General features: G+C 44.0%; 1 protein-coding gene across 1 annotated transcript; it reads left to right on the plus strand.

The window, feature by feature from the left end:
- The first annotated feature begins 14,817 nt into the window (after window positions 1–14,817).
- On the plus strand, window positions 14,818–16,057 carry LOC122213735 (programmed cell death protein 2-like). Its single transcript, XM_042927931.1, is given in 3 exon segments — window positions 14,818–14,830; window positions 15,265–15,663; window positions 15,666–16,057. Coding segments are annotated over 3 exon segments (804 nt in total).
- The last annotated feature ends 736 nt before the right edge of the window (window positions 16,058–16,793 follow it).

Below are 16,793 nucleotides of genomic sequence, written 5' to 3' on the forward strand. Positions count from 1 at the left end.
TAAAAGAAAATTAAGTTTTTTTGAACTATTGTAGTGTTCTTGATAAAAGATTATGAAAGGTTTTTTTAATCTTCTAATGGTCATGCCTAGAAAACAAGGATTCTGTTTCACCAACATAATTTCCTGTGTTTATCAGGTCTTTGATTACTTAAGAATATTAAAAGTTAAGTTTTGCCAACAACCACATAATCTGCTGTATTTGTCTTTATTTTATTGTCATTTTGGTTAATAACCAACATGTTGTTTCACAGTGACCTATGGTTCTACTTGACCAAGGGCTTTAAAACTCCTTTTGATGTTTCTGATAAACTTCCCCAAATCAAATTCTAAATCTTCTTGACATGGAAAAAAAGTTGGGATTTCCCCAGAAGGGTTCCTGGAACATTCTAGAGGATTTATGTTGAAGTAGACTTACTGGATACATTAAACTACATGGGAAGCTCTGTCAAATAAGAAGTAATATTAAGCCTTCTTTAGGCTGTATTTGTGTGGGTATATAAGTGTTCTAGAAATTAGATGAAACTCCCAGAAATCTGATATGCCCTGGTATGGAAGCACCTGTAATTCTAATTACTGAAGTTGTGAGTGTCACAGAAATAACCAAATGTCCATGTCTGCCACATTCAAAGCTTCTCATCAGATCTTCAACCATGGCCATATTGTATGTAGTCTTTTGTCATTTACAGCTATTGTTTTGCTTTGATGCTTCTGCAAAAGTGCTTCATTTTCAAGGGGATTTGTGGAAAGGACTTTTGACAAGACAGGATTCTGATAACCATAGAATCAGGGAACTGAACTGTGTAAGCATTACTGGAACTAGTGGGAAAACCGGATTCCAACACAGCAAGAATAACACAGGATGGGATGAACTAAGGAGGAGGATTCTAGTTTTTATGCCTCTTGTTTAAAACATTACTGTTTTTTAAAATTTATTTCTTTATTCTGAGAGGGAGAGAGAGCAGGGAGGGGCAGTAAGAGAGGGAGAGCGAGAATCCCAAACAGGCTCCACACTGTCAGCACAGAGACCAATGCAGGGCTCAAACTCATGAACCATAAGACCTGAGCAGAAATCAAGAGTCGGACACTTAACCAACTGAGCCCCCCAGGTGCCAGGGAACACTCATGTTTACCTAATGTTTGTGCTTCCAGATAGGAAAAGACTCTCTATTAAGCTAAACTTTACCTTTGCAAACAAATACTGTCACCAGCTACACCCCAAGACCTGACCTCTACTGTCCACCCGCTTGTACTCACTGCCCTTTGTCCCACATTTTTCCTTAAGTTCTTCTTTCTGGTTTATCTCAGGCAAATGAAACCTAAAACCACCCCTCAGGTGACACTGACTGCCTGGACAGTCTTGTCCCAGACTCACGCCTGTGCAAATGGACCTGGAGTGACCTCTGGAGTGACTGGCAATTACCTTTACCTCATTATCACACTAAAGTCTCCCCTGGGGGAGGAGCACAACCTCGTTTACATGACCTACAACGTGGGGACAGGCCTGCTGCCCTAAGGCTCACCCGTAGCACCCCTCCTGCCCGCCCCACACAGGATGATGAGGCTTCCCCATGGAAATATCCATCCCAGCCCTAAACCAGAGGAGCCCGTCCACCCTTCCTCCAGGGAGTCAGGGCTTTGGAAGTTATTCTCCATGATCTCCTGATCTCCGCATCGGCTGCCAATAAAGTTTCCTTTGTGTGGCCACTCACCTGATGTATTTTCTATGTATGAGTCACCAAGGAGAAAAACCCTGTTGGTTCAGTTACGAATTTGGTGACCCAGATGGGGGACTATCTATAGTCCTTCTGACGTTCTGCCCTCTGGTATCCTGATTTCTGCTGGGACCAGGGGCAGATTCCTTGGAAGGGACTCTCCCATCTGGGTGCTTATGACTCCTGGCCTGGGATTCGTCCTCATTTGAAATCCAGTGGCCACTCTGATTACTTTCACTCAGAAGGGTTTCTACTGGGATAAGTCACGCCAGGTCTATGGCACAGTTCTTAGGGGTAAAACTACAGTTGTCTCACAAAGTCTGGGCAAGCAGGCATAACAGACACAACACTCTGGGGAATTAACAGGACGTCTCCAGTATATTTGGTATATTAATACCAAAGCAACAAAGATTAGAAAGGATCAGAGACCACCACCAGAAACTCCAACTCTACAAGCATCATAATGGCAATAAATTCATATCTTTCAGTACTCACTCTAAACATCAATGGACTCAATGCTCCAATCAAAAGACACAGGGTAACAGGGTGGATAAGAAAACAAGACTCATCTATATGCTGTTTACAAGATACCCACTTTAGACCTAAAGACACCTACAGATTGAAAATAAGGGGATGGAGAACCATCTATAATGCTAATGGTCAACAAAAGAAAGCCGGAGTAGCCATACTTATATCAGACAATCTAGACTTTAAAATAAAGAATGTATCAAGAGATGCAGAAGGGCATTATATCATAATCAAGGGGTCTGTCCACCAAGAAGACCTAACAGTTGTAAACATTTATGCGCCAAATGTGAGAGCACCCAAATATATAAATCAATTAATCACAAGCATAAAGAAACTCATCAATAGTAATACCATAATAGTAGGAGACTTCAACACCCCACTCACAGCAATGAACAGATCATCTAATCAAAAAATCAACAAGGAAACAATGGCTTTGAATGACATATTGGACCAGATGGACTTAACAGATATATTCAGAACATTTCATCCTAAAGCAGCAGAATATACATTCTTCTCCAGTGCACATGGAATGTTCTCCAGAATAGACCATATACTGGGACACAAATCAGCCCTAAGTAAGTACAAAAAGATCGAGATCATACCGTGCATATTTTCAGACCACAAGGCTATGAAACTCGAAATCAACCACAAGAAAAAATTTGGAAACGTAACAAATATTTGGAGACTGAAGAACATCCTACTAAAGAATGAATGAGCTAACCAAGCAGTTAAAGAGGAAATTAAAAAGTATATGGAAGTCCATGAAAATGATAGCACCACAACCCAAAACCTCTGGGACGCAGCAAAGGCAGTCATAAGAGGAAATTTTATAGCAATCCAGGCCTTCCTAAAGAAGGAAGAAAGATCTCAGATACACAACCTAGCCTTACACCTTAAGGAGCTGTAAAAAGAACAGCAAATAAAACCCAAAACCAGCAGAAGACAGGAAATAATAAAGATTAGAGCAGAAATTAATGCTATCGAAACCAAAAAAACAGTAGAATAGATCAATGAAACCAGAAGCTGGTTCTTTGAAAGAATTCACAAAATTGATAAACCACTAGCCAGTTTGATCAAGAAGAAAAAGGAAAGGACCCAAATAAGTAAAATCAAGAATGAAAGAGGAGAAATCACAACCAACACAGCAGAAATAAAAACAATAATAAGAGAATATGATGAGCAATTATATGCCAATAAAATGGGCAGTCTGGAAGAAATGGACAAATTCCTAGAAACATATACACTACCAAAACTGAAACAGGAAGAAATAGAAAATTTGAACAGACCCATAACCAGTAAGGAAATTGAATTAGTAATCAAAAATCTGCCAAAAAAACAAGAGTCCAGGGCCAGATGGCTTTCCAGGGGAATTCTACCAAACATTTAAGGAAGAGTTAACACGTATTCTCTTGAAACTGTTCCAAAAAATAGAAATGGAAGGGAAACTTCCAAACTCCTTCTATGAAGTTAGCATTACCTTGATTCCAAAACCAGACAAAGACCCCACTAAAAAGGAGAACTACAGACCAATTTCCCTGATGAACATGGATGCAAAAATCCTCAACAAGATATTAGCCAACTGCATCTAACAATACATTTAAAAACAATTATTCATCACGACCAAGTGGGATTTATATCTGGGACACAGGGCTGCTTCAATATCCACAAAACAATCAATGTGACAAATCACATCAATAAAAGAAAGGACAAGAACCATGTGATCCTCTCAATAGATGCAGAGAAAACATTTGACAAATGTTTGACAAATCAGCCAGGAGGAAGTCAAACGTTCACACTTCCCAGATGACATGATACTCTATATGGAAAACCCAAAAGATTCCACCAGAAACTGCTAGAACTAATCCATGAATTCAGCAACGTTGCAGGATGTAAAATCAATGCACAGAAATAGGTTGCATTCCTATACACCAACAATGAAGCCACAGAAAAAGAAATCAAGGAATCGATCCCATTTACAGTTGCACCAAAAACCATTAAATACCAAGAATAAATCCAACCAAAGAGGTGAAAAATCTATACACTGAAAACTATAGAAAGCTTATGAAAGAAATTGAAGACACCAAAAAAAAAAAAGGAAAAATATTCCATTTTCCATGTTCCTGGATAGGAAGAACAAACAATATTAAACTGTCAATACTACCCAAAGCAATCTACATATTCAATGCAACCCCTATCAAAATAACACCAGCATTCTACATAGAGCTAGAACAAATAATCCTAAAATTTGTGTGGAACCAGAAAAGACCCCGAATAGCCAAAGCGATCTTGAAAACCAAAGCAGGAGACATCACAATCCTGGACTTCAAACTGTATTACAAAGCTGTAATCATCAAGATAGTATGGTACTGGCATAAAAACAGACACTCAGATCAATGGAACAGAATAGAGAACCCAGAAATGGACCCACAAACGTATGGCCAGCTAATCTTTGACAAAGCAGGAAAGAATATCCAATGGAATAAAGACAATATTTTCAGCAAGTGGTGCAATTTTCTGAGATATGCAGAAAAATAAACCTGGACCACTTTCTTACACCTTACACAAAAAGAAACTCAAAGTGGATGAAAGACCTAAATGGAAGACGGGAAGCCATCAAAATCCTCGAGGAGAAAGCAGGCAAAAACCTCTTTGACCTCAGCTGCAGCACCTTCTTACTCAACATGTCTCCAGAGGCAAGGGAAACAAAAGCAAAAATGAACTACTGGGACCTCATCAAAATAAAAAGCTTTTGCACAGCGAAGGAAACAATCAGCAAAACTAAAAGGCAACCAATGGAATTGGAGAAGATATTTGTAAATGACAGATCAGATAAAGGGTTAGTATCCAAAATCTACAAAGAACTTATCAAACTCAACACCCAAAAAAACAAATAACCCAGTGAAGAAATGGGCAAAAGACATGAATAGACACTTCTCCAAAGAAGACATCCATGGCCAACCGACACATGAAAAAATGCTCAATCACTCATCATCATGGAAATGCAAATCAAAACCACAAAGAGATACCACCTCACACTTGTCAGAATGGCTAACATTAACAACTCAGGCAACAATAGATGTTGGCGAGGATGCGGAGAGAGAGGATCTCTTTTGCATTGCTGGTGGGAATGCAAACTGGTGCAGCCACTCTGGAAAATAGTATGGAGGTTCCTCAAAAAATTAAAAATAGAACTACCCTATGACCGAGCAATTGCACTATTAGGTACTTATCCAAGGGATACAGGTGTGTTGTTTCGAAGGGGCACATGCACCCCAATGTTTATAGCAGTGCTATCGACAATAGCCAAAGTATGGAAAGAGCCCAAATGTCCATCGACGGATGAATGGATAAAGAAGATGTGGTATGTGTGTGTGTATATATATATACACACACACACACACACACACACACACACACACACACACACACACAATGGAGTATTACTCGGCAATCAAAAAGAATGAAATCTTGCCATTTGCAACTATGTGGATGGAACTGGAGGGTATTATGCTAAGCGAAATTAGAGAAAGACAAGTAGCATATGACTTCACTCATATAAGGACTTTAGAGACAACAGGTGAACACAAGGGAAGGGAAGCAAAAATAATATAAAAACAGGGAGGGGGACAAAAACATAAGAGACTCTTAAGTATGGAGAACAAACAGATGGTTACTGGATGGGTTGTGGAAGGGGGGGATGGGCTAAATGGGTAAGGGGCATTAAGGAATCTACTCCGAAAACCATTGTTGTACTATATGCTAACTTGGATATAAATTAAAAATAATAATAATTAAAAAATAAATAAAATTTATTTTTAAAAAAAGATCAAGCCATGACTGCAAGCCTGGAATTCTCACCCCTACACCCCATCCTCCAGTCTCAGGAGAGGGTCTGGAATCATAGTTAATCATTGAGTATGCTGAGGTGAGGAAGCCTTTAGAATCCCAACAGTATGGGGTTCAGAAAGCATCCACCAGGGTAATCTGAACCACACCTGGAAGATGATGGGCTCAGGACCTTCCAGTCCTCCCCTATGCACCTCTCTCTCTGGCTGTTCATCTGTACCCTTTATCATATTCTTTCATAAACTGGAAAGTGTTAAGTGTTTGGTCCCTGAGTTCTGTGAGATGCTCTGGCAAATAAATCCAAGGAGGGGATCATGGGAACCTCTGGTCCATAGCCAAGGGGCAGCTGTGGGTAACCTAGAGCTCTACTAACCACAGTAGGCATGTGGAGTGGGGAGTCTTATGGGACTGAGCCCCTCTCTGGTGGGGTCTGACACTGTCTCAAGGTAGGAAGTGTTGGAATTGAGTTAGATTGTAGGACACCCAGCTGGTGCCCAGCATTGCCTGAGGTGGGGCAAATCCCTACCAGTGCAGTGACCAGAAGGGTCAGAGCTGGTGTTCTGAGTAAAGTTGAAAGACATAGGAAAACCAGAGGCTTTGCAGATGCAGGGTCTAATAAAAACACAAAATGATCAATAAAGGAAAAAAATCATAAAATGCTACTGGATGACACCAAAGTGGAAAGGCAGAAATGGAAGGATGGCGCATGATCTCGGAAAGAGAACCACCCACCACCACAACAGCAACTCTAGACTTTTAATGAAATTCCATTAAATCCAAACCAGGTTGGACTTTTTAGTTTTGAGTTTATGGAAAACTAGTTTAAGGAGCGTCTCGGTGATTCAGTTGGTTAAGCGTCTGACGTTGGCTCGGGTCACGATATCACGGTTCTGAATTCAAGCCCTGTGTAGGGCTCTGTGTGGACAGTTCAGAGCTTCGAGCCTACTTTGAATTCTGTGTCTCCCTCTCTCTCTGCCCCTCCCCCACTCATGCTCTGTCTCTATCAAAAATAAACATTAAAAAAGATAAACTACTTTGAAAGCCTGAAATTGAAGGCAAATGTCCATAAATAGCTGAGTTTTCTACAGAAAAAGGGGGAAGAGACTTTCCCTAAAACACATTAAGGCATTTAAATAACCAAAGAATTGGGACAGTGCAGTAGGCCAGAAGAATGTCAACACAAGTGTTCTAGGACTCCCTATTACAAGGTTACCTTATATAAAGGGAAGAAGAGTAACTTCTAAAGGAAGGCACTGATAATCATGATTGTCTTAAAATTAAGAGGAGCCCAGAGGGTGCCTGGGTGGCTCAGTCAGTTGACTGTCATACTTCAGCTCAGACTGTGATCTCACGCGTTCGTGAGTTCAAGCCCCACTTCTGGCTTCGTGCTGACGGTAGGGAGCCTGCTTGGGATTCTCTCTCTCTCTCTCTCTCTCTCTGCCCCCTCTCCCTGGTGCTCGCTTTCAAAATAAATATGTAAAAAAAAAAAAAAAAGAGCCCATTCAGTAGCACTGAATAAAGAGAGTGAAAGTATAAACCACCCTCCAGGAGAAAATGCCTGCACTACCTTAATTATAAGTCAGGACTATATGTCAAAACAGGGAGATCCTGGCTCACATGTTAGATGGAAAGAAACACGCTAGGCATTTCTAGGTGCTGCCAATCACGTGGAAGGCACAAAGTGGAGGAACAGAGGGCACAACTCCTACGACCCACCAGCATTTCCTGGTAAACTGAAGTTAGCCACAACGTACCATCCCACAATTTTTCCCTAAAGTATAGAAATGTTAGTTGCATTGTGTGCTTGGATACAAAAATAAGAACGAAGGCAGTAGCACTGACCAACCGTGAGGTGCCCCAAGGCACAGAAGCACTAGAAAGGAGTACGCTGGCCGAACCACCTGAGCCTCAGACACCTGCCCAGGTGAGACGGAGCAGGGCTCTGAAACCACACGCTCCCGTGACATCAAAGATTATTCTAGGATTACTCCCTTATTGCAAGTTCAACAGGGGCAAAATCAAGCCATGCACTGCTTGGGGATGAGAACAGAGGTAGAGCTGCAAAGAAAGGAAAACAACAGCAGTCCCTAGGGACAGCACACTCACACACTACAACAGAAAAATCATCCACCTGCAAATACGGCACAAAGGTCTTAAGTGCTTGTGAACACTGGAGTCACCACAGCATGAAGGTGTGGAGCCCCCAACCCTGATGGAGAAGGACAGTTCTGTCCTGAGACACTTTTCCCCAGGGGACGCTCTCTGGATAAAGCCCCCCAGTAACCCGAGGAAGAAAGGAGGCAGAAAGAACTCGGGCACTTTACACCTGCTCAACGTGAGGCTGGCGGAGGACAGAGCCATTCGTGCTGAGCTGGACAGGGACAGCGCTGCTCACAGGTGACAGGTGACCTGCAGACGCCTACCTGAGCCCTGTGCTCCTGGGTGGTTCAGTTGGTTAAGTGTTAAATCAAGTGAGTCTTGATTTTGGTTAAGGTGGTGATGTCATGGTTCGTGGGTTCGAGCCCCACATCAGGCTCTGAGCTGAGGCTTCAGAGCCTGCTTGGGATTCTCTGTCCCTGTCTCTCTGCCCCTCCCCCTGCTCACACCCTCTGCCTCAAAATAAATAAAATAAATATAAAAAGAGAGAGAAGACTCACAGGAAGTCCCCCTGGCTCACCCACGACAGGGCCATGCACAAAGCCCCAAATCCACACTTTGTGCCTCATCCACGATCAGCTCAGCTGCTTGTCCCCGGGACCAAGGGGCACAAAATGCTGGCTGGTCCCGCTTTGCTTTGGCTTCTCTCCTTCCTCCAGGCCCCTGAATGTGGGCTTGCTCTCAGGCTGAGCCACACACAGCCCCTCCTGGGGACAGGGGGACAGGCTGGCCTCAGGGAACCTCCACGTCAGCACCACACCTGCTCATGCCTGGTTTCCTTCCTCCTCTCCTCCTCTCCTCTCTTCTACACGACTCTTGAGACACTCGCAGGTCTTAGGCTCACAGTGTCCTCTCTGTGGATGTATCTCTTGCTCCTAATACAACAGCCCCCCGCCCCCCTGCACAGCCCTTGTCTCCAATGCAACAGCACCCCCCCACACACACACACACCGTCCCCCTGCAAAGCCCCTGCCCCTAGTGCAACAGTCCCCTCGCCCCTCTTTGTAATCATTCTCCTCAATGCAGGACTATCCTTACTCAATTGGGAATCTTCATTTGACATTGGTTTGACCAACTGTCCACCACCGCCCCTTTCCCACCCAAACTTTACCCAGGCCACTGTCCTCCCTTGAATTCTGGGAGGCCCACACTCCGAGCATCCACTGAGCTGAGGAACAAGGCCCGGGGGACCTGAGCCAATGAGGCCTTCCTCCACCGCAGGGGCGGGATCCTGACACTGGGCCTTCCTGCCCATCCCCCTCTCGCAGAACAGCCAAGCCTCGTTCTGTTTCACTGGCGGGTCCCTGAGATGGGAGCTGGTCCTGTTGGAATTGATGGTAATACATCGTCCTCAGCCAGGCGCAGATTTGAATTTATCTCTCAGGTCCATCGTGAGTTTCCCGACCCCGATTCCCAGGTTTTACTGCCCCCGCACGTGGTGGTCCCCTCCTCCTTCCACCAGCAAGAGACTCAGGTGGTCACAGGAAAACCCGCACGCGGGGAGGTGACGGGACACCTGGAGCCCAACCCGAGACCCACGGCAGAAAATCGGGAGGGGACCCCAGAACCAACAGGCGGGGAGGGGACAGAACGCCGGAACCCCACCCCGCCGACGAGGGCTGAAAATCGGGTCCAGACCCCCGGGGTCTGGGAGACCCGGGCCCGCGGCCCCTTTCAGGGGTTCCTGCCGGTGGGAACGAGCCCTCCGGGTCTCACTTGGGCCGGACTCACCCTCTGGCGGCTCCGCTCCGGGCTCTCCAGGCGTCCTCCACTCGGCACTGCGGCCCCAGGCAGGTGCCAGCTCCGCGCGGAGGAGCCCGAGCCCGCGGGGAACGCGGATTCACGTCCACGAGGTGGGATCGCGCCCGCCCCCGGGCCTGATTGGACGGTTCCCGGGATATAATTGCGGCCCCCGCGCCGTGATAGGACAGCTTGCGGCCCTTCACGGTCTGATTGGAGGGTAACCCTGACACGGCCCCTGGGGCCCCAGATTGGACAGCTCCCCCAGGCCCCGCCTCCTGCCCCCTGAGTGACAGGCTGGCGGTACACACGTGTCCCACCCCCTGCGCCCAGTTCCGCGCCCAGGTCCACTCGCAGCGGAATTCGCTCCGGGCGAGCTGAACCCCCGCCCCACCCTCCCCCGCCGCATCCTTCTTCTGTCCCGGGAATCTGACTCCGTTTCTCTGCGGAGGCTCCCTTGTCCGGCGCTGGATTAGGATGCGACAGAACAGAAGGGCCCGGTGACCCTGTGTCCGTGGTCCACACTGGATCACTGTGTTTAAGAACAGCTCAGTGACCGGTGACGTCACCAAGCGGAAGGCAAGGTCGCCCGGGCACAGCCACAGGTGTGACACGTTACAACACTCAGGTGTGCGTTATATTCTGCAAGGAAAGTCACGGCAGATACAGTTTGTAATCAGTCCCTGTGGATGTGGAATGTAAAAGCTCCACATCCTTCTTCAGGTGGTGGGTTGATGTGGGACAGCCTGGGAACACGCAAGGGGAGGGGAGGGCAGGGCAGGGCAGGGGAGGGGAGGGGAGGGAAGAACACTGAGTTTTACTCTTAAAAGTGTGAGCACAGGAGCACCTGGGCAACTCAGTCGCTTGAGCCAAGGACTTCAGCTCAGGTCATGAGCTCCTGGTTAGTGAGTCGGAGCCCAGTATTGGGCTTAAGTATATTGTCCGTTTCAGATCTGTCCCCATCTCTCCCTGCCCCTACCCCTGCTCCCTCTCTCAAAATAAATAAACATGTAAAAACATGTGTGAGCCCTATGGGATTGGAATTATATCTCCATTTTCCGAAACAAATTTAAAGGCCACAATAGCCAGGAAATCATGCCTCCTGGGCAATGTTGAAATATTTCATGTCTCTACAGATTTGCCTATTCTGCCTATTTAATGTAAGTGACTCACACCACGTGGCCAGGTGTGGCTGGTGTCTTCCACGTGGTATAACATTGTCACCATACGTTCACGTGCATGCTGTGTCTGTCCTTCATTCCTCTCTGGGGCTGAATCACCGTCCGTCCTGTGGATACGCCGCACCCTGTTCATCCATCCACGCACTGGGGGACACTTGGGACGTGTCCCTCTTTTGCGGGGTCTGCACAGTTTTGCACCTGGCATTCGTGTGCACACATTTGAGTGTTTCCGTTTACGTAGGACTGGAACACTTGGGTCACACTGCAGTTCTGTGTTTCACTTTTTGAGGAACCACCAATCTTTTTTCCACTTCAGCTGCCCTGACACTCCCACCAGCCAAGCACAGGGTTCCGCTTTCTCCACATCCTGGCCGCCGCTTCTTTTCTGGATTCTGGCTCCTAGCCGTCCTCGTGAGTGGGAAGTGGCATCTCGTGGTTCTGACTCGCATCATCCTGATGGGAGGATCGGTTCAGGTGTCTATTAGACATTTGTGCGTCGTCTCAAGAGAAATGTCTCTTCAAGGTTTTGCTCACTGACTGGGCCACGTTTTTGTTATTCACTTAAGACTTCTTTGTGTATTCTGAATGATAAAATCTTACCATGGATGTGATTTACAAGGTTGTTCTCCCATTTTATGGGTGTCCTTTCAATCTGTCGATAATGACCTTTGATGCACAAGACTTTCATCCTGCTGAAGCCTCATTTACCTACTTTTCTTGTGTTCCTTGTGATTATCCTGTAAGTTAAGAAACCTTACCGAATGCAAGTTCATGAAGATTTCTCCCTGAGTTTCTTTCACTCTCGGATTATCCAGGACAGGCCCTTCAGGGCTGGGGATTTTCAGCAGAACTGTTTCCGTGGCCTGGAACTGAGATGCTCTGATAACGCACATGTCCCTAGACAGTTGTTTAATGTGAAAAAACATGAAATTTATGGTAACAGAACTTCTGTCTTAAGTGATGACTTTGACTCCTATTGAATATACTTCTATATGTCCATACCTTCATCATATGCTTCCTTCATAGAAAGCTTTTTAAAAAAATTTTTTTAATGTTTATTTATTCTCGAGCAAGAGACAGAGACAGAGTGTGAGTGGGGGAGGGGCAGAGAGGGAGACAGACACAGAATATGAAGCAGGCTCCAGGCTCTAAGCTGTCCGCACAGAGCCTGACGTGGGGCTCGCACTGACAAACTGTGAGGTCATGACCTGAGCTGAAGTCGGACGCTTAACCGACTGAGCCACCCAGGTGCCCCAATCATAGCAAGCTTTTAAAAAATTTATTTGTATTTAAAAAATTGTTTTCGTGTGTATTTATTTTGAGACAGAGCACGAGCAGGGAAGGGGCAAAGAGAATGCAAGAGAGAGAATCCCAAGTAGACTCTGCACTGTTAGCGCAGAGACCTATGCAAGACTCAAACCCAGTAACCATAACATCATGACCTGAGCCCAAACCAAGAGTCAGATGCTCAACCGATTGAGCCACCCAGGCACCCCAATTTGGTAAGTTTACCTACCCAGAAGTGGAATTATGGACATACGGTAATCGTGTTTACTTTTTTGTGGAAACTCCATACTGTTTTCCAAGGTGGCTGCACCAATTTAAATCCCAACAACAATAAGGAGATTTTTTTCTCCACACCTTCACCATCACTTGTTATTTCTTGTCTTTCTGATAGTAGCCATTCTGGCTTCTGTGAAGAGATAGTTCGTTGTGGTTTTGATGTGCATTTCCTTGATGATTAGTGATATTGAGCAGCTCTTCATGCATTAAGTGGCAATGTTATATTTTCTGTGGGAAAATGTCTGTTATGCTCCTGTTTCAATTTTTTAGTTTTCCTTTTGTTTCCCTTAACTGAAGGGATAATTCCACAAAAATATTGGTAAGGCTGACATCCATGAGTTCAGCACCTCTGTTTTGTCTTAAAAGGTGTACATGTTCAAGTCTTACATGTAGGTACTTAATCCATACGGAGTTTCCTTTCAGGTAAGGGGTACGAAGCTGGCCGTTTCATCTTGCAGGTAGCTGTCTCATTTTCCCAACACCACTTACTGAAGAGACAGTCTTTTCCCCACTGTATATTCTCAGCTCCTTCTTTGTAGATAATCTGGCCATATAAACATGGGTTTACTTCTGGACTCTCTATTCTGTTGCCTTGAGCTCTGTATCTGTTTTTGTGCCAGTATTATGCTGTTTTGTTTAACAGAGTCTGAAATCTAGGACTGTTATATCTTCAGCTTTGGTATGCTTTCTCAAAACTGCTTTGGTTATTTGGAATCTTTTCTGTTTCCATACAAAATTTAGAATTTCTTGCTCTAGATCTTTGAAAAATACTGTTAGTATGTTGATAGGAATTGCATTGAATATGTAGAGTGCTTTTCATACTATGGGCATTTTTAACAATATTAATCCTTGCAATCCATGACAATAGTATATCTTTGAATTTATTTTATCATCTTCAATTTTGTACATTGAATGTCTTATAGCTTTCAGAGTACAGGTCTTTCAACTTCATTGGGTACATTTACTCACTGTCTTTTATTGTTTTTGAAGACATTGAACATGAGTTTGTTTTCTTAATTTCTCATCTGCTATTTTTTTATTAGGAATAGAAATGCAACAGATTTGGGTGTATTAATTTCGTATTCTGTAATGAATCTAAACTCATTTATTATTTCTAATAATTTTGTAAAGTCTTAAGGGCTTTCTATATATAGTTTCTTATCATCTGCGTATACTGATAATTTTCTCTTCCTTCTTAACAGTCTGCATATTTCTTATTTCTTTATCTTCTCTGACTAGTATGGCTAGGACTTCCAGGACTATGTTGAGTGAAAGTGGTGAGAGTGGACATCCTTGCTTTGTTCCTGACCTTAGAGGAAAAGCTTCTGGCTCTTCACCATTGAGTATGTCAGCTGTGAGTCTGTTATATATGGCCTTTGAGGTACATTCCTTGTGTACACCCCATTTTGAGAGTTTTTATTGGGAATGGAGATTGGGACGCTCTGGTGGCTCAGTCGGTTGAATCTCTGACTCTTGGTCTCAGCTGAGATCATGATGTCGCTGTTGGTGGGTTCTACACGCTGACAGCAGGGAGCCTTCCTGGGGTCTCTCTCTCCCTCTGTCTCTGCCCTCCCCCACCTCGCACTCACTCTGTCTGTCAAAATAGATTAATAAACTTAAAAAAAAACAATGGAATGGAGGTTGAATTTTGTCTAATGATTTTCTACATCTATGTAGATGATCATATGATTTTTGTGAATTATTTCATTAATGTGGTATCTCATGTTGATTGATATACGTATATTAAAAAAATCTTTGCATCCCTGAAGCCCCATTATATTGTGGAGAATGCTCTTTTGAATGTATTTTGAATTCAGTTTGCTGATATTTTGTTTGGTATTTTTCTATCCATCTTCATTAGGGAAATTCATCCATAATTTTTTTGTACAGATGTCTAATATGTAGTAGTCAGTATATGTAGTAGTCTAATGTGTAGACATATTATATTATATATTATAATTTTTTTGTATGGTGTCTAATATGAGGGGAATTCTGGCCTCTTGAAAGAGTTTAGAAGTATTCCTCCCTCTTCTACAGTCTGGGATAGTTTGGGTAGTGTGGCTCCTACATCTTCTATATATGTTGGTAGAATGCCCCTGAGAGGTTGTCTGGGTGGTCCTGAACTTTTCCAGGAAGTGGTTTGGTTAGTAGTTCAATTTTGTTTCTAGTAATAGATCTGTTTACATTTTCTGTTTCATCCTGATCTACTCTTGAGGATTATAGCCTCTAAATGTGTGTATATTTCTTCTACATTGTGCAATCTGTTGGTATAAAATTTCTCAGAGTAATCTCTTTTAATCCATTTATTTCTGTGGTGTCGACTGTAATTTTCTTTCATTTCTGATCTTGAGTCTTCTCTCTTGTTTTGTTGATTAGTTTTGTTAGATTTTATCAATTGTATCTTTTCAAAGAACCAGCTCTTAAGAGTGCAAGCACATGAGCAGTCCGCCACTCTTTCTCCATGGCTGTCACCTCAGCCAGACCAGCTGAGCAGAGCTTCATGGAAGCAGTGCCAGCATGGATGCTGCAGTGAGCAGTTCCCAAGCAAGTTCTTAGAAATCAGCTACCCAGGAAAAATGACTTTTACTCATATCAGCCACCTTCTGAGGACCCTCCTCCAGAGACAGGAGAGTCTGTGTGCCTCCAGCTCAAGTCTGGGGTTCATCTCTGCAGGGTTGGTGGCAGTTTAAGCCCCCAAACATGCTCCAGCTGTCACGAGGCACGTTACCGAAGTAAGGAGCATCATACTCCAGACTGGAGATGGGGACATAAGCAGGCTTGTAGACAATCAGAATTTGAAATTGTAATAAGAACAGAAGATGAGGTTACACTTGAAGATGTTGAAAAGGGAAGGGAAGCAGAAATTACAGGAAGCATGGGTGAAGCACCTGATGAAGAATTGGATTCCATGGCAAAACATGAACCCAAGGAAGATAAAAATTCCAGAAGTTTAAAACTAAAATAGCCCTAGAGCCAGAGCAGATTCTTAGATATGCCAGAGGGATTGCACCCATCTGGATCTCTGGTGAAAATGTCCCTCAAGAAAAGGATATTCCAGTTTGCCCCTGTGGGGCCAAGAGAATATTTGAATTCCAGGTCATGCCTCAGCGGCTCAACCACCTAAAGGCCAACAGACTCAGCAGGAGTGTTGATTGGGGTGTTCTGGCTGTCTCCACCTGTGTTGAAAGCTGTAGACAGGGGATTGGCTACACAGAGGAACTGGTTTGGAAGCAAGATATAACAGATACACCTGAAGACAAGGTCATAAAGCCTTACAAATTCTCATCATCTCTTAGACCTTACCATTCCCGTGCTAGGACTGTATCCTAAGGAAATACCTATATCAGAGACAAAGATGTTGTTTTAGGTGAGTTTACAATATGTAAATATTAGTGAAACAAAAAGGTCCAGTGACAAGTAATTTAATAAATTTTGGTGGGTCCCTACAGCAGAAAGTAATGCAGTCTTTTATTTTTTAATGTTTTTTTTTTTTAATTTTTGAGAGAGAGAGAGAGAGAGAGAGAGAGAGAGAATGTGGGGTGGGGGCAGAGAGAGAGGGAAACACAGAATCCAAAGAAGACTCCAGGCTCCAAGCTGTCACCACAGAGCCTGACGCAGGGCTTGATCTAATGAACTGGGAATTCATAACCTGAGCCAAAGTCAAATGTTTAACAGATGGAGTCACCCAGGAGCCCCAGTGGAGTCTTAATGATACAGACCTATATGCACATCAAATAAGATACAGATTTACAGGGCACCGGGGTGACTCAGCTGATCGAGCGTCTAACTGCAGCTCAGGTCATGATCTCACGGTTTGTGGGTTCTAGCCCCACGTTGGGATCTGTGCTGACAGTACAGACCCTGAAGCCTGCTTCGGATTCTGTGTCTCACTCTCTCTGTCTTCCCTCCCGTGCTCATGCTCTCTCTCTCAAAAACTAAATAAATATTTAAAAAAAAATTTAAAGCAACTTGTATTAGAAAAAACATACAGCTTTCAGCTGACAACAAGATATTCATAGTATGTTTGTATCTTTGTAAAAGTATTTATATGTGTGTTTGTCCACAG

The sequence above is a fragment of the Panthera leo genome, chromosome A2 (genome assembly GCF_018350215.1).
Source record: "Panthera leo isolate Ple1 chromosome A2, P.leo_Ple1_pat1.1, whole genome shotgun sequence".
Taxonomy (NCBI): domain Eukaryota; kingdom Metazoa; phylum Chordata; class Mammalia; order Carnivora; family Felidae; genus Panthera; species Panthera leo.